At 42.5% G+C, this 18,503-nt stretch overlaps 1 protein-coding gene across 1 annotated transcript in view; it reads left to right on the top strand.

Annotated features, from left to right (window-relative positions):
* Cacna1e (calcium voltage-gated channel subunit alpha1 E) overlaps nucleotides 1-18,503 on the top strand; it is a 446,101-nt gene that overhangs the window by 74,902 nt on the left and 352,696 nt on the right. The window contains exon 2 of the mRNA XM_090340308.1: nucleotides 12,556-13,009. Within this exon, the coding sequence (XP_090196434.1) occupies nucleotides 12,570-13,009 (440 nt within the window). The 5' untranslated portion in view covers nucleotides 12,556-12,569. The remainder of the gene's footprint in view (nucleotides 1-12,555; nucleotides 13,010-18,503) is intronic.

The following is an 18,503-nucleotide window of genomic DNA, read 5'->3' as shown; positions in this document are numbered from 1 at the left end:
TACTTATAGGCAATAGCTCAACTTTGTTTTCAATTATCTGTTATTTGAGGCACATTTGAATTTGCACAGTTGCAAAAGTAGGGTAATAAAAATCTAGTTTTCATTTTTTCCAGAACTTTGATTTCTGAGTCCCCAGCCTCCTTAATGGAAAATAACTTTGTTTTCAAATGCCTATTTTTCCCCTTTGTTCTATCCAGAGATTTTCCTAGTTAACTCATGATTTATCATTCCCTCAATAAGATCTGCACTCCACATTCTGCCTCCTAGGTCCTCTTTCTTGGAGCTTGTGTGAGCCTAGTTACCTGTTCTGCAGACATCCTGGAGTGGCCACAGGCTGGCTGTAGCTGCAATCCCTCCACTTTACTTATTACATTCCATTTCATCAGCTGTTGAAACATCTGCATTGATTTTCTGTCTTTCCAGATGTGTCAGTGGCTCACTATTTAACTTCCTTCAGGTATGGTCAGCCATTTCCAGTGAGGCTTACCACACACTTACTATTCCAAATTTACAAACATGTATAATACTGAGCACTCTGTTCAATACATACATATTACTTTTATTTATTTGCTTTCATTATTTTTTAATGTTTGTACAAAGGGTTTTCCATTCAACATGGCAGTCTATAAGTACCATGTCCTCCTGTCCACCATAACCTCTTGTCATGTCTGTTTCAACCTCACCTTTCCTCTCCAAGTTCCATGGTTCCATTTTCACATTTGTACATTATATTATGGCTGTGTTTGTCCCCCATTGTGTTCTGCAATTATTTTCTCCACTTCCCTAAAATCACAGACTTTCAGACATGATTTAGCTTCTTGGTATTTATTGTGTTAAGTTGTGAATTGGAAACCACCCCTGCATAATAGCATGGTTTAGCTGATTTGACAGTACATATATGAAAACATCCCTGGGTATGTTTCCATATATGATCATGTTTTAGATCTAAGTACTCTTTGAGGCACACTGTTTAAATTATAACCCACCTCAACTCTTGCTGTCTTGTATTAACCAACATGTGCCAATTAGATGTTCTCAGTTTGTAAGTCCTATCTTCTGGACAGCCTCCCTCTCCTAACAATGTATTCTGAACACTCTCAGGTCAGAATCTGTTTCTTGATCAGTGTTTTAGCCCTGGCACAATATTAGCATATAAATAAATGCTCATTATTAATGTATTGAATAAGTAAATGATTGAGTGAATGACTCAATTCACTTAAAAGATTCAGTTCAGTTAAAAGATTACTGAGAAGATTACCTAGTAAAGCTTGTTAAATCTACAGTGTGGTGCTTGGCTCAAAAAGAGATAGTTTATGATTTATAAGATAAAGCAGGACATCTTGCCACAGAGCTTCTGCATTCTGTATAATTCTACTATGGTGAAAATTGTGCTGAGTTTTGGATAGGAAAAGTCAGAATAAAATGCCTGAGATCTGTGAGATGAATGGAGGCAGAACCCATCATATTGTAGGATGTCATTCTTCCATGATTAGCAGAGGCCCCTCTTCTTACCCCATCTCTTAGAATTACACTGCCTGCTGCTAAGCAGCCCTGGAACACTGGTACCTTAGATGTGCTAATTTGCTTGTGATTTTCATTTTACCTCTAGTGAGAAGCCTGCATCTGGGGACTCAACTTTGAATTGGAAAAAAGAAGAGAGAGGTAGAAGAGAGTAGGATGTACTGTCCTGGAGCATGAGTGTGATGATGAATGAATGGTCCAGTCTTCCTGGTGTGACCCAGCATTGTGGAGTGATGTATCTTCATCCAAAGAAGGCTGTAACATAACTAAATGTATGCCAGTTTTGTAGCTCGATGAGGCTTAAAAATTCTTCCAGACCCATTTTGTCTTAATTTTGGGATTGAAATATGGGTTGGTCATATAATTATGTGGCACTTACGGTTATAAGAATTTGGCAACATCTAGAGGACATTGTAAAGATCCTGGCAGCTGGGGGACAGAGATAGAAGGTGGTGAAGGTCCCCAGGAACCAGATGTAGGAAGGATCCTAAGACTCTGTGACTGTAAATCTACAAGTAAACACATTGAATCACACACTCACATACACATACATATGCATATACACATATACTAGGTCATGATAAATGATGCAGAACTCTAGACCTTCACACACTGAGGCCAAAGGAGAATAGGCATAGAAGTGGCTGCAAAAAGCTCAATAGTTATGTGCATATGGTCATATAAAATAATTTTTTATGACATGAACTCCAAGGAAAGGAAAGAGATTTTTATTGCAAAAAGACATTCTAGATACAGCATTATTATAAGCAGTGACCCTGGGTAAGTTTCCTGGGTAATTTATAAGTGGAAATGGTAAAAGTACATACTTTATAAGGAGGCTAATTCAGATGAGATTTTCTGGTCTTTATTTTTCTTATGTCTTTATTTTTATTATCTTTAGTTGTACAAAGGAATTGCCATTAACAAAGCAGTTTATGAATATATCTTGATAAGAGTCACCTCTTTTAATATTCTTAGCTTCCCTCCCGTATCCCACTTCCCTTATCTCACTCTTGTTAATTTTGTAACATATGTCTTGGATTCTTGGCTGCATTTTCCTCCTTTTCATTCATCTACCCTTTCCCTCTTTGTCCTACCCCTTTCAAGTGCCTGTTCTTTTGATGTTGTATTTTGCTGAACTTTGGCTTTCTAAGGAATTATACTATTTTAGATCTCCTTTGAATCCACTGTACTTCAGTTAATTTATTTGTATATACTTGCATACTATCCAGTGTATTTACTTGCGAGTTGGTAAGCTAAACTTAGCTCTCATATATAAGGGAAAGCATGGATCCTTTGTTTTTCTGGACCTAGCATACTTCACTTAACACAATTTTTCTAAGTTTTTCCATTTATGTACAAATCATACAGTATCATTTCTAATGAGCAAAATTCCATTTTCTTGATCTATTCATCCATTGAGGGGCATCTGGGCTGATTGATACCTTGGTTATTGTGAATAGTGCTGCAATAAACATGGTTGTACTGATAGCTTTACTGCAACCTGGTTTGTAATCTTTGGAGTCAATACCCACGAGTGGAATTGCTGGATCATAACGTAGTTCTGTGTTGAATTTTGTGAGGAGCCTTCACATTGCTTTTTAGAGGAGTTGAACAAGTTTACATCTCCACCCATAGTGTTTTAGATTTCCAGTTTGACTGTATCGTTGCTTATATTTGTTGTTTGTTTTCTTGATAATGACCATTCTTACTGGGGTATGGTAGAATCTCTGTGTTGTTTTGATTTGCATTGTTGAGCATGCCTTTATGTATCTATTGGTCATTTTTACTTCATTCTCTGAGAAGCTTCTCTTTAGTATGTTGTAGAAGTGTAAGTTATTATTACCGCTTTTAGAGCCTAGTGCAGTGGTGGCAGTAGGGCATTTACAGTCCCTTGGATCTGGTTTCAAGCTACCATTTAAGGACTTTGTGCTCACAGCCTTCAGGAAATCACTTTGCCTTTGAAGTCTCAGTTTCTTCAGTTGTAAAACTGAGTTAATAATAATAGTTATAACACTTTATAAAGAATTAAATGAATCTTTAAATGTTTTATTGCACAAGAGTCCCTCGATATAGTGTATCTTACATAAAATTAAAACCCAGTAAGTACAAACCACTTTTGAAATCAGTGTTGATGGTGGTGGTGGTATCTGTTGTAACTCTTAAACCTTTCTTGTAACTCCACTTAATAGCAGCAAGTCCTTTTTTCATTTAATCTGATCTCAGTGCTTAATTCTCCACCTAAAATGTACTACTTGCTTAATTAAATTTAATGTTATGCAGTATGACTCGCTCTTTTATTATTGCAAAGAGTCTTAGAATAGTATCCTCGAGCGTAGCATGAAGGAAGGTTTATGTGTACATATTAGCTACAACCAAGAAATAATACATAGCTAAGTTGGGAAAACCTACTCCCTGATGTGACCAAAACAACCCAATAGTTCTTTTCTGGGGGCTTGTGATGAAATGAAAAGTCTTAGATTGTGGAGGGTAGACATAGGAGTTATACTGGCTCATGTTGTGTGTGGCCTAAGGTCAGATGGCTTCCAGAATCTAGGTAGTCCATCACAATATCCTGTCATTCTGTTGGCTCTCTTCTTCTCTTTATTCTCAACATGGCAGTGAGAAGTGGTGTCTACTTTATGGTATGCATTTAGAAGAATTTCCTCAGAGCTGTAGGAAAGGGTCACTTTCCTCCCTGTGGCCTGCCTTTTAAATCTGGGAGAATTTTCTCAAAAGCGCTAGTAAATGTTGTCTTGTACTTTATTGGCTTTAAGTAGGCTATATGCCCTTTTTAAAGCAATTACTAAGTGGCAAGATTATCTTGACTGGCAGTCTAAATAGGTTTCCCTCTGCCACTCCCCCATGAAGCTGGAGTCCATGTGTATGTGATAGGTATGTGCACGTTGGGGGATGGAATGATCTCAGCCAAGTAATTGTTGATGTCAATGCAGTATTTATTTTTAGTTTATGCAGGTATAATGGGTTTGTAACTGTCAGCCTTATTTTCCAAGTGCCCTGTATTATGGTGTACAACTTTGGGAGATGCCAGTCTGAGCTGCACACAAGGAACTAGCAACCCTATACACTGCATTTATCGAATTAAAAAAAAAATGCTTCAGGTCACAGTATCCCTGGAAATGCAAATTTTGTTCTCAATGATTTCTTTGGCTTGAAAAAAAGGCTAATTATATTAATGTTATTAGTAATTATGTGGTAACAATAAATGACTGGGAAGAAAAGTTATAAAAATAAATGGAGGACAAAGGTGAGGGTGGGATGGAGGAAAGCTTCTAAATCTTTTGGAGATCGGGTATGTTCTGGAGGATGGGAGGTGCGCTGCTTCCCTTTCCATCACCACCTGACCGGACAGAACTTCACTTTTTGGCATTCTTCTTTGAAACTTGCCATGTGTTGATCACAGTTCAGAAGGAGGTTGGACAAAGACTTGGTTCTAAGTCTGCAAATGGCTGGAAAGGGCCTGCCCTGGCTGACACGTGGGCTAGACCTCAGCTTCAGAAGGGGGGAATGACTGCCACCTGAGGAAAAGGTTTATTTTGGCTCACAGTTTTGGTGGCCGCCATCCATAGTTGGTCGTCACTGTTGCTACATTTAAGCCTGTTTCGAGGCAGTGGGTCACCGTGGGAGTACATGGCAGAGGAAGCTGCTCACCTCATGGTAGCCAGAAAGTAGAAGGAGAAAGAGGAAGGGGCAGGGATTCCAATATCCTTTTCAAGGACACACCCCCAAATGGTTTGTCATATTCCTCTAATTAGGCTCCATCACCTCCCATTAGTGCCAGGGGCTGGGGACCAAGTCATTAACATGGATCTTTTGGGGGACTTTTAAGATCCAAACCATTGTACTTCCTTAGAGCTAAAGCATGAGGGGTGACTCCTGGGTTATTTACTGTCTTTGAAAGTCCACAGTAGAGTCCTGAGGCTGTTAGGAGAGCTGCCCAGAACTTTCCTGTGATAGTAACTTGTTCTTCTCTAAATAAAAACCCCCTATAAGGAAATCACTAAAATAATTGTTGTCTATGTGGGCTGGAGGAATATATTAGGTAGTAATTAGAGATTCCCAGTGCTCCTTCCATTGGCACATGAGAAGCATTTTAATAGTGAAGAAAATAGTCAAGACAGTTGGCCAGTCCTGTGGATTCCTTTGTATGAATCTGGGGCTGTAGTAGCTTGAACCATGCCTTTCAAAGACTGGATGTGTTTTTCTGTGCTTAGCCCCATCCTTCTGAGTTCCAGGCCAGACAACTATGGCACTTCAGTTTGTGTCTGCACATCCAAGCATTGTAACCTTGTTTTCTTTGCAGCCACATCCATTCCTGACTCCTAGTGATATTTCCTCTCAGTTGTTGATGTCCCTAGAGTTCCTCAGAAATGCAGACATTCTTTTTCAATCTTTGTCTATTTATGATTGAGCACTTTAGGGGAATAGGAAAATTGGAAGTATCTAGAGCTTGGAAACCGATAAATTCCTATGGAATCTTTAGGTACTCTTACAGGAGTAATTCTTGTTCTATAACCAAAAGTGACTATGTTAAAACATTTTTTTTGCCAGTATTGGGCTTGAGCTCAGGGCCTGAGCACTGTTCTTGGACTTTCTCAAGGCTAGCACTCTACCACTTGAGCCTCAGCACTACTTCCGGCTTTTTTCTATGTGTGTGGTACTGAGGAATCGAACCCGGGTCTTTATGCATCCTAGGCAAGCACTTTAACCACTAGGCCAAACTCCCGGCCAGTTAAAACATTTTTTAAAGTCACTGTACTTGGCCCATGGGATTAAGATTATTGATAAGGTTCCATAATACTTTCTAATTCATTTCTTGCACCTCAAAACACAGTAAGGTGTTCAATTATTTTATTTTGTCAGTCATGAGGCTTTAACTCAGAACTTGGACTCTGTCCCCAAATGTTTTTGTTCAAAGCTAGTTCTTTACTACTTTGAGCCACAGCTCAAATTCGGTTTTCTAGTGGTTAATCTGGTGGAGAATCTCACAGAATTTCCTCTCTGGGCTAGCTTCGAACCACAGCATTCAGATCTCTGCCTCTTGAGTAGCTATAGGTACAATTACAGGCATGAACCATCTGTACTGGGCTTTCAATTAAATATTTAATGGAACCTGCTGTAATTTTCCATTGTGATGTTTGCATAATCCTGTAGGAAGGCTGTCCTCTTGCTCAGTCTCTTATCTTTTCCTTAATTCAGACAGGTGGTGCAGAAGTTCTAAGTAGTGTCTTAAAGCAAAATATGAGTCTTCAAGCAAATTGGAAAGTTGCAAATAAAAGCCCCTTACAACCACTTGTATCCAGTCAAATGTAGTTGTAATCATTTCTATAGAAGCTGACTTTTTCTGGGCAAGGTAGCTCACAACTGTAATCCTAGCTACTCAGGAGACTGAGATTGAGGATCAAGATTCAAAGCCAGTCGGGGCACAAAAAGACCTAAGACTCTTACAATTAACCTCTAAAAAACAGGAAGTGGGGCTTGACTTAAGGGTAGGGTGGTAGCCTTGAGCTGAAGATCTCAGAGACAGCGCCCAGGCTGAGTTCAAGCCTCATGACCCCCTCCCCCCAAAAGAAGCTGACTTATAAAGAGCACTAATTTACTACAACAGCAAAATCATGGGATGTAGAACTTTAAAACATTCTCCTTCCTTCTTTCCTTCCTTCCTTCCTTCCTTCCTTCCTTCCTTCCTTCCTTCCTTCCTTCCTTCCTCCTTCCCTCCTTCCCTCCTTCTTTCCTTTCCTTATTTCCTCCCTCCCCATTTTCCTCCTTCCTTCCTCATGATTTCATATTTACTGAGTGTCTTTACATATTTACTGAGTACCTATCAGTGCTGATAGTCCAATGGCAAATGAAGTAGATGTGGTCTCCACTTTTATGTACCTTAAAGGCTGATGGCAAGAACAATCATCACTGAAGAGACTACAGAGGACAGACATCTGTAGATATAAATCCAGGCACTAAAGGCTATGAGATTCTTATCTCCAATTAACCACAGTGCCCAGACCCCACAGTTAAAGCCCCATGACTGAAAACACACACACACACACACACACACACACACACACCTGGGCCAAGGGTTTCTGACACCAGATTGTGGACTCTTCTATGCCTCCCTAGGAACCTAGGCATTCTTAGTGAACACTTCCAGGTTTGGAGCACAGTGTTTTTCTTGTGTGTTGGTTTTTATTCCAAATTCACCAGCCTGTCAGATTGCTGTTGGACATTAGCCCATGCTTAAGACAGTCACCATAACAACATAGACATATGGAGAGGAATGTGGGGTGGGCAAAAGATGCCAGTCCAGGGGAGGATGGGGTTTTACAGGGAGTGGGGGCTGGGCCAAGGACTCTCTTCCTGGAATATCTTGGTAAATTCATTTCATGATATAGTTTGAGAATGGTTGAGAGGGACATTGTCCTTGGGGCTTTTGACATTGCAGTGTATCCAGGACAATACTTCTTAGTAACATCACTGAGCCTCTCTGGAAGGCATGAGACTTAGAACTGTATAGTGAGACACAAGTCATAGGGTGAAGGAATGACTAATGGAAATGTAGATTCTGAGTCAGTTCAGGATCTACTGCGTAAGAATCTCAGGAGAGAAGTTCCAGGAAGCCTCCATTTTAAACCAGCAATGTGGATGGTTCTGATGGATGCTACAGATAGAGAACCATGGCCTTACTTTGAGGCACGTGATAATAACATCTAGATTCCATTCCTCCTCTGTGGTCAGGTAACAAGCTGGCTTAGACAGAAGTCCTGAAATGAAGATGTGTTTCTGCATTAGGACTGTTTCCTCTCTGAGCTTGTATGTGAGAACAGTGAGTAGGGTCACTCCCTTTTGCTGGATGGGCAATGCCTAAATGACCTTACATTTTCTTTTAAGAAAATTGTATTGGAAACTAACTCGGCATGCCACCTCAGTTACATCACAAAATACCTTAAAATTACTTTTGTGGTTCTTAATAACAAACAACTGGAATCGATACCCTCTTCTTTCTCTGCCTCCTTACAGGAGAAAGAGAGAGCTGAGTCATGAGGCCAGTTGGGGGATGTTCATGAGTTCACCACTCATGTTGCTGAGGCCATCAAACCCATCTCTGTGCACATTACCCCAGCCTGTGCAATATGCAATGACGTCCTCCTCACTGAGTTCAGATCACAGTCATTTTGCCTATTTTTCCTGCATTGTTTGGATTGTAGATCCATCACTACGCCAGGCTAGTTGGTTGAGATGGGAGTCTTACTAATTTTTTCTCCTAATCTCTGACTAGAAAGTCACTAGAATTACCAGAATATACCACTTCGTATGGTTCTATGCTGAGCTTTAAAATGACATGCAGTAATTTTTTTGTTTTTGCCAGTACCAAGGTTTGAAACAAGGGTCTCAACCTTGCCCAGCTGGTACTAGACTACGTGAGCCACATTGCTAGCCCAGCTTTGTGCTGGTGAATTGGAAATGGAGTCTCTTAAACTTTCCTACCTAGGCTAGCTTTGGCCCATGATCCTACAGATCTCAGCCTCCTGAGATCTAAGCTAGGATTACAGATTGAGCCTTTGGTGCCCGGCAACATAGTTCCATTGAACTATTGGAGACCAGGAAGTATGTTCTATGTTTTGGTGGTGGGGGAGGGGAATCAGAATATTTGGCAAACTGCACTAATGAGCATTAGACACCTGTTTTAGGTTGAGTTCTGTACTAAATGCCAGATAGGGATAAGTAAACATGACTGAATCCTTTATCTCAGGAATGCTAGAATATGGGATTGTAGTGGATTGGTCTTAATAACATAGATTCAAATACCCTTTCCCTAAAGAAGTGAAATGTGTCTTCTGACTGTTGGGGGATAGACGGTGCTCTTTCAGCTTGATGACAACTAGACCTGGGCACTAACCAGTTTGGCAAGCAATGGAGGGCGACAGATGAACTTAGGTATCAATAATAGAAGAGCTGTTTCGCAGGAATTCTTAAAGGAAAGATGAGATAATTTCATGTTTTGATATTCGTAAAATTGATTCTTTTGGAGCCAGAGCACTATAGTGCATATTATTGCTGCTATAATTTTGGCAAAGACATGAGTCAAATTGGCAAAATAACTGGAAAGAGGAAATCCAGACAGGAGAGAGGGTGGAACAAGCGATGAAAGAGATGCGTCAGATCCTGATGTCCTGATGAAAGCTAGGGGCCTAGGGGCCTTTGCTACTGGTGGGGGAGGGCCAAGGGAGAGGAGGCTGCAGACCATGGACTCGAAGAATATTTTGAATTTCTGGAAGCCTGAGGAGTGGGAGCTACCAGGGAAGGGGTGAATGTATATGTGCAGTAGGAAAGAGACATTTAAACACTGTAGGAATGAAGGATAAATTTAAAATTCATCAAGAGGAGTGGAGACAGAATGACAGTGTGAGAAGCATGAATCACTCTTTCTAGGGCCACACCCAAATGTTGGCAAGATTTGAAAATTATTTTCTCCTCCCCACCAAGCTCATTCTGGACTCTGGAACTTTTCTCCCTCCGATCCCTTGTTGTCTTTCCCCCCACTTCCTGATTGGCTGTGTGTCTACTATTGAGCAGCAAGTATGGGGAACCTCCAGCTCAGCCCACTAAGGCCTTGGGATTGGTGCTGGTGAGCTGGAAAGATGAGTCCAGATACCAGAGAAAGAGTCCAATGAAGGAAATAGCATAGGATTCACTGCACAGGGAAGCTGAGGTCTATTTAATGGTCATATTGAAGCTTTTTTTTTAACACATTTAGAACATCTTATCCTATTAGTTATCTAACTAAAGTGGTGGAGATGCTGGAAGATATGATAAATGGCTTCTGTTCTCTGAAAGAGAGGCAGTGTGACCAATATGGTGGAAAAACTGAAACCAAAACTAAGAGCTCGGGCTTCCAAGGTGAGCTCCTGGCTCTGACTTTCATTGGCTGTTTGACCCTAGACAAATCTTTACTTCTTTTGATCTCAACCTCCTCAACCAGAAACACAATATTCTTTTTTTATTTATTGTGCTAGTCTTTGGGTTTGAACTCAGGGCTGAGGAATCTGTACGTGAGCCGCTTTTGCTCAGGGCCAATTCTCCATCACTTGGGCCACAGCTCCACTTCTGGTTTTTTTTTTGCCAGTCCTGGGTCTTGAACTCAGGGCTTGAGCTCTGTCCTTGGGCTTTGTCAAGAACAGAGCTCTACCACTTGACCCACAGCACCACTTACAGCTTTTTTCTATGTACATGGTACCGAGGAATTGAATCTAGGTCTTTGTGCATGCTAGGCAAGCATTCTACCACTAAGTCAAACTCCTGGTCCTGTCTTCTTGACTTTTTGGACAGTTAATTGGAGATAAGAATCTCATATACTCTCTGGGCTGGCTTTGAACTACCATCTTTAGATCTCAACCTTCTGAGTAGTTAGGATTATACACGTGAGCCACTGGCACCTGGCTAACTTTCCTAATCCACAATATTCTTCACTTTTGTGAATTGTGATTGGACTTGCAGTCTAGATCTCTCCTGGTCTGACCGGGAGCCAGCCAGTGTCAAGATAGGCAGGGCAGCTTTCAGGGAGCTGCTTCCTCAGGGGCCTAACACACACCATGGCATGTAGGGGTTCAGTAAACACTGGTTGAACAATTTAGATGCCAGGGCACGTTTATGTCAGCTGGTCACTAGAGTGTGTTTGGGGAGATGAGTGACAAGCCAAAAATTTAGGAGTTATGTTCCTTGCCAGAAGACAGTAAGATGTCTTGAAAAGGCAATAACTTGAAGCCCTTTCAGCCAAATGAATTGTCGTAAGGCTTTCATTGAGGACTATCTCTAGATCCTCTGGATTCTGAGTTTTCCTCCATACTTTTGCTCTTCCTTTTGCCTGTAATCCTTTCAGAGAGTTCTGAAAGGGTCCTTTTCTCCACAGAGCCCCCATAAATGGGCAAGGCGGTTCTCTTGTGAGCTCCTAGAGCCACCAAGCCCACCCTAATCCCAATCCATCACCAGTGGAGTGAGAATCAGTGCTCCTCCTGTCCTCCCCCGCTCATCCTGGTGTGTGGGTGTTTGGCACTGGCACTGTGCCTGGCACATGGCAATCCTGACTGAATGGGAAACTCTTTCGGAGGTAAAGATGGTAATGTCCTCCTTACCATACAAAAGGGGAACCGGTTTAGGGTTCTGGCAGAGCATCTGAGCTCACAGGTCGGCCTCCAAAGGAAGATGGGCACATTAAAGGAGGAAGGACCTAGTTCATTCTCAAGAACAGCCCAATTTGAGGCTGGCCCTGGACAGAGGGACAGCAGGAGAATGTGGACTTCCTCAGAGGACTTCGGATACTGAGCAGGAGATTCAGAAGATTATTTCCACGTATCATCCAGGTTGTGAGGGAATGAGATATGATAGCTGTCCACCTGAGACAGCCAGGAGCATTTGTGGCCATTGCAGGGATTGATGGTCCCTGACTTAAGATGCTAGGAAATCTGTCCACATTTGGTAGAAACCGAGCTTCTGAGATTGGAGTTGGCCTGGGCGATTGACATTTAATAATTATGCCTATGTAGTGACAGCCAGTCACAGCTCTGCATCAGCTATGTGGTCACCGGGGAACAACATAGTCTACAGTGTTTGCTAGGCCATGACGTTCTGTAGGTTAGACATGTTCAATGCATTCTGGCTTCTATCTTCAACTAATGAGTATGTTGAGAGGCGGTAAACTGAGGAACATCTGTAATTATATACTTCCTTAACTTCTGTCCTCTGCATTAGATTGTGAAGTTCATGGTAAAGTTCAAGTCTACTTGGCTTGCATTCTGACATCCAGACAGGCGCACAGGGGACACTCCAGATAGCATCTCCTATCGAGCTCCTGCTATGGGCTGGATTCTTGGCCAGGCCTGAGCAACCCAGAGGCCTTTTTCCTTGAAGGTCAATGTCATTAATCTGTTTTTTTTTTTCTTCTCTTATTTCCCTGTGCCTGTGACCCTCCCCCATCTCTTCCTCCCTGCCCCTTGTTTCTGCCCACTCTTTCCCCGGCAGAGCAATGTTCTGTGATGGTGCCCGAGATGCGTGGACTGAGCCCAGGCCGAAGGCTGCCCGAGCCCCCCCAGTGCCCTGCTGCAGGCGGGAGCCCTGAGCCCGGGGTGGCAGGTCGCAGGCGTCACATCCTGGCCTTGCCCGAGGAGGAGGCATGGCGGCCCCAGCAGTGCTCCCTGCTCGATGCCGATGCCTCGGACGAGGTGGGCATGCTGCCGGCCTCCCCGCGCGCTGCCATGGCCGGCTTCGACAACTTCTTCCCGGTGCAGGAGGGCGAGGGCCCGGGCTGGGAGGGAGGCTGTGCTCTGGAGGCCGGCGGTTCGAGCCCCTTCCTCCCGGTGAGCCCCGAGGTCATGAAGCGGAGGCGCGGGGGCCTGATCGAGCAGCGAGACATCATCAAGGCCCACGAGGCGCACAAGATGCAGAGCACCCCGCAGGCCCGGCGCAAGGAGTGGGAGTGAGTACCGCGGGGTGGGCTGGGGGTCCGGGCTGGGCGGCCTCTGCATAGACGACCCCGGAGGGAGGGCGGTCCTGGCATTGGAGACCCGCATCTCATCCACCCATCACCCAGCTGTAGAGCAGGCGGAGCCCCACGGAGGCCCAGGGCTGCCACATGGGGGTGACACCATCTCAAACCCTGCTCCTTCACGCGTCCATTTGGCTAAGAATGAATTGGGAGGGTCTGTGTCATACCCTGAGGACCCTGCAAACCAGGGGGAGGCTTATCTTGTGACGCACCGAGCTCATCTTTCCTCCAGGAATCACACTACACCTGCACTTGGCTGAAGCCATCGTGGCTGAAGCCTGCTCTTTGTGCTACTACCCTTGGATGAATGATTATATGTGTGTGTGGGGGGGGGGAGGAGGGCAGTTTCTCAGGTGGATGAGACTAAGATCTGAGGCTCAAAGATCTGGTTTTAACTCTTCTTTTTTTGTGAAGGACGGAGGGTCTATTTTCTGTCTCAGGTAGACTTGAATTCATGATCTGTGAAAATGTAGGTTTTTATTCTTAGGAGTCACCTTAAAGGAAGATGTATGGTTATTTAGCCTCAGTTGGTTATATTTCATAAGGACTTTGTTTTGTCCTGTATTGGATGATAGTTTATGGTGCATATTTGCACGCACTGTGGTCTGTATATCGTTCATCTCTCTTGCCTTAGAGGGTTGAGTTGTTACATGTCTTCAGGCACCAAGGCACTACTGACAGGTGCACCTGTATGTGAGTGTTTTGGTTTTTAGTCATTCTGGGATTTGAACTCAGGGTTTTGTATTCAAGCCTTTGAACTCAGGGCTTTGGCAACATACTTCCAAGCTACTCCTCCAGTGCATTTTTTTTTATTCTTTTTTTGTGCTGATATTGGAGCTTGAACTCAGGGTTTAGTGTTCTCACCTGTGGCTGGCACTGTGCCTCCTGTTCCAATGTTTTGCTTTAATTGGAGAAAAGCGTCTTGTGGGTTTATCTGCTTGCATTTTAAACTTTGATCCTCACGTCTTAGTCTGGATTATAGGAATGAGCCACCAGTGCCAGGTCAGCCCTGTTTTTTTCACTAGATACTTACTATAGGGTTTCAGTACTGGGCATGTATCCTCTGTCGGCTACTTTAGGCCTCTCCATTGTTTCTGGGATCATAGGTTCAAACCACTGAAATCCAACTTCTGTCTGTGGAGATGGAGTCTTGTGGACTTCTTCTTCCCACCCTGTCCTGCCACTGTGATCTCTCAATCTCCCACATAGCTTTGAGATGATAGGCTTGTGCTACTACATCCATGTATAGGTTGAAAAGTATGTCTTGTGAGCTTTTCTTCCCAAGCTGACTTCACATTGCAATTCTTTCAGCCTTCCAGGTAGCTAAGATTACAGAGATCAGCTTGGTAATAAGTGGTTATTTTTTTTTTCATCAAAAAATGATGATTGTTGGTTATACAAAAGGTAGTCATGGTGGAATTTACCTACTTGGTTCCTGTGGATACTTTAGATCAGGTGACTTGGGGGGAGCTGAGCTTCACTTAGTTTCATGTGGATGTCAGCATTTGTTAGTTTGTTCATTTAGTCAATGAACATTAATGTGTGCTGAGCTCTCGGGATTCAGAGTTGTTGAACACAGCCAGCACTCAAGAGACAACTACATTGTTCATCTCTGAGCACTGTTAATTTTAGAAACCCTATGTATGGCTCTCTTTAAAAATCAGGAAATATTCTAAGCACCATACACAAGTTAATTCTCATTAATTATCACTGTAATTACGAAGTAACGTTGTATGTCTCCTGTTTTTTCTTCCAGTTGTTATCCATGTTTAACCAAGGAAACACAATGTAAAATAATAAATGCATAGTTATTATAATCTGATAATAATTAATGATTTGAAGCCTGGCAGTCTTCTCCTAAAATCCATGACTTTATCCAGGAGGGCACAGTGTCTTCTAATTTCCATAGTACTTTGTGTCACAATAACCCACTGAAATGTCCTGGTACAATAACTGGTTTGGGGATTGAAAGACATAGGACTAATTCCCAGATTGATGCAGTTACTGGTATGGTCTGAAATCACCTCGTCATGGCTTTGAAGTAAAATGAGCAGGAAAAAGAGATGGCTGAATGCTACACAGCTCTGATAATTGTGAAAGTACTAATTTTATTCCTCCTCTGTTTTATCTTGCTCACAGGGCTTGAAACAACTTGAAGGGAGTGACTGTTTTACATGTTGTTCATGTTATCTAATGCCTGTTAAATTGTTGAAACAGAATACTCAATTAAACAGTAGCTTCACTATCCCTAGCAATGTGTGAGCAACTTCTGTGTGTTTCACTAACATCACCTTTACCTAATGGGAGTTACCAAGGTCTAGCCACTCACCCCAGATGGTAGGGAGGGCTAGGGAACAGGTCTTTACTTGTGGTAGGTCCATGAGAAAGTGAGAATGGTCCTGGGGCATGCTAACCTTTAGGAATCTAGCATTGTGGGAGGAACCCACAAAGGGGTTGAGAAGAGTGGATGGGGAAATGGGTAGAAGCACAGTCCAGGGACAAAGCAGTGAGCAATATAGCATGCAGAAGGAAGGACCAAGGACCACCAGCTGTGTAGGATGTTGCCTGGAGATCAAATATAATGAAGGTAGAGAATCATTGTGTGGGAGCATAGAATGGACCTTAGTGGGAGAAATTCGATCAGAAGCCCAATTGGAATGGGCCAATGAGAAAATGAGAAGTGTCAGACAGTGATGTTGCATCTCTTAACCCACCTCCCCCCCCCACTACACACCAACACTCACAGCATCATCATTAGCTCATCTACTTGGAGACTCTGTAAGTAATGCTATCATGGCTTTTTACCTCCATCACCCAATTCCTTCCTTTTGTGACCACATATGACACTTAATCTGAGCTGCCGCATACCCCTCAACTCTCCAGATCTCGTGTCACAGTATGTTGTTATTGTTGTTGTACAAAGCAGTTTTAATTCAACATGAGAGTTTTGTCACATTGTGACATCTTCTACATCTTCGCATCTTCTCTGAACATTGCCTTTTGTTCTCTTTTTCTTACTGGAACTTGCCTTGCTTGACCTGCATCTGCCTTGGGCTTATTGTTTTCTCTTCCACATTGTCTTCCACTCTCTAACCTGGAAGCTCCTTACTGCTTCTTGCAGACCAATGTTCCACACTCCCATTCCCAAAAATGCCAGCTCTAGGGCAATTACACAGTGCTACCATTTGCATGTTGCATCCATGGACAGGCTCCTGGTTACTTGATCTGTTCCAGAAAGATTGTAGCTCTTGGTTTACTGCCCTTTTTCCTTGTGTGTTTTTTTTTTCTTTTATCATTCATGGAGCTTGAACTTAGGGTCTGGGCACTGTCCCTAAACTTTTGTGCTCAAGTCTAGCACTCTACTCATTTGAGCCATAGCTCCACTTCTAGGTTTCTGGTGGCTGATTAGAGATAAGAGTCTCATGGACTTGCTTGCCTGGGTTGGCTTTGAACCACAATCCTCAGATCCTGAGTAGGTAGGACTATAGGAATGAGCCACCAGCACCTGGTTCTTTTCTTGTTCTTTACCTGCTAGCCATTCTTACTCTAATGTAAAGAATCCTGTGTCATGGCCTCTTGCTTTCTTAACATTTGTTCTCCTGAAGACATTGCCTTCTTTCTTCGTGCTAAGAATTCACTTCTGGTTTGCCAGAGCCTTGTCTGTATTTCAGTTTCCAGCATCCTGATATCTGAACACCACCATTTTCCTGTCCAGTCTACTTGCTTTATGTTTGTGTTTCCCTTTTCCACCTGGTCCTCATTTTCCATCCTAGCTCACTAAACCCTATAAGATCACTGAAAGTATTTTACAGTGGAAAATGATTACATCTCCCTTTGAAGTCTCCTATTCCTCACTCCACTCTTTGTTTTACCGGATTGTAAGATTGAGCCGTCATACTGCTTTCCATAGTGGTTGAACGAGTTTACACTCCCACCAACAGTGTAGTAGTGATCCCTCCTGGCTACATCCCCTCCAGCATCTGTTGTTATTAGTTTTCCTGATCCTGGCCGTTCTAACTGGAGTGAGGTGGAATCTTAGCATTGTTTTGATTTGCATTTCTTTTATGACCAGAGATGTTGAGCATTTCTTCATGTGTCTATAAGCCATTTTTGTTTCTTCTTCAGAGAAGACTCTCTTTAAGTCTTTGGCCCATTTTTAATGGGATGGTTGTTACTTTGGAGATTAGTTTTGGAGTGATTCAATTTTTTGAGCTGTTGATATATTTTAGATATGAGGCCTTTGTCTGTTATATGGTTGGTGAAGATCTTCTCCCACTCTGTAGGATTCCTAATTAATTTACTAGCTATGTCCTTTGCCATACAAAAGCTCTGCAGTTTAATGCAGTCCCACTTATCTAGACTTTCTCTGATTTGTTGTGATTCTTGGTCCTTATTAAGAAAGTTTCGACCTGTGCCAAGGAGGCCTAGTGTATCTCCTATTCCTTCTTGTAAAGTTTTCAGTGTGTCAGCTTTTACCTCCAGGTCTTTGATCCATTTTGGAGTTAATTCTAGTGCAGGGTGACAAAGAAGGATCCAACTTTAGTTTTTTGCAGGTGCTTAACCAGTTCTATGACCCAGCAATTCCACTATTTGGCATTTACCCAATCATCCAAAAAGTAGGGCATACTAAATCCACTAGCACAGCAATGTTCATTGCAGCATTATTCACCATAGCAAAGATATGGAACCAACCTAGATGCCCCTCAGTTGATGAGTGGATCAACAAGATGTGGTATTTGTACACAATGGAATTCTATGCTGCTGTCAGAAAAAAAACGACATCGCACCCTTTGTTAGGAAATGGAAAGACTTAGAAAAAATCATATTAAGTGAAGTAAGCCAGACTCAAAGTAATTTAGGCTCAATGGTTTCCCTCATTTGTCATAATCAGTAGAAACCTTGGGCTCTCCTAGCAGAGATTTGCAATAGAGCAAAACCTAGATACAGAGGCCATATAGTATGACGCTATATGTGAGGACCTCTAGGATATAGAAACAAAAGCCATATAATGAATGATTGTTGTCCTTAATGTCCTATGTTATCTCTCATCTCTTTTGCTGTCCCTTGGTCATCTTATATTGTTACAGTATCTCACTTTGTTATCTGATATATTGGATATATTTGTATTTGGTTATTTGAAATTGGATAGGGAAGGGGGGGAACCAAGATGGGGGTGTGGGGGAGAGGGTAATGGGGACCAAGACATGTGAAAGGGTATCAATGTTTGTGAATTAATGCACCTTCTATCTGGCAACTATCATGTAACCCTTTTATTAATTACAATAAAAAATATTAAAAAAAGATTGAGCCATCATTGGCCAAAGTCAAGAATGCTAGAAGCCTTCCGAGTTGGTTTCTAATCTGCTTCATGTTTCACCATCACTTGTTTTCAGCTTCAATTTCCTTGTCCCTGTGTTGCTCCTTC

This window comes from Megascapheus bottae, chromosome 10 (genome assembly GCF_031878675.1).
Source record: "Megascapheus bottae isolate mThoBot1 chromosome 10, mThoBot2.hap1, whole genome shotgun sequence".
In the NCBI taxonomy this organism is placed as follows: Eukaryota; Metazoa; Chordata; class Mammalia; order Rodentia; family Geomyidae; genus Megascapheus; species Megascapheus bottae.
The sequence above is the reverse complement of the archived record's forward strand: the minus strand, read 5'-3'. Positions and strand labels throughout refer to the sequence as shown.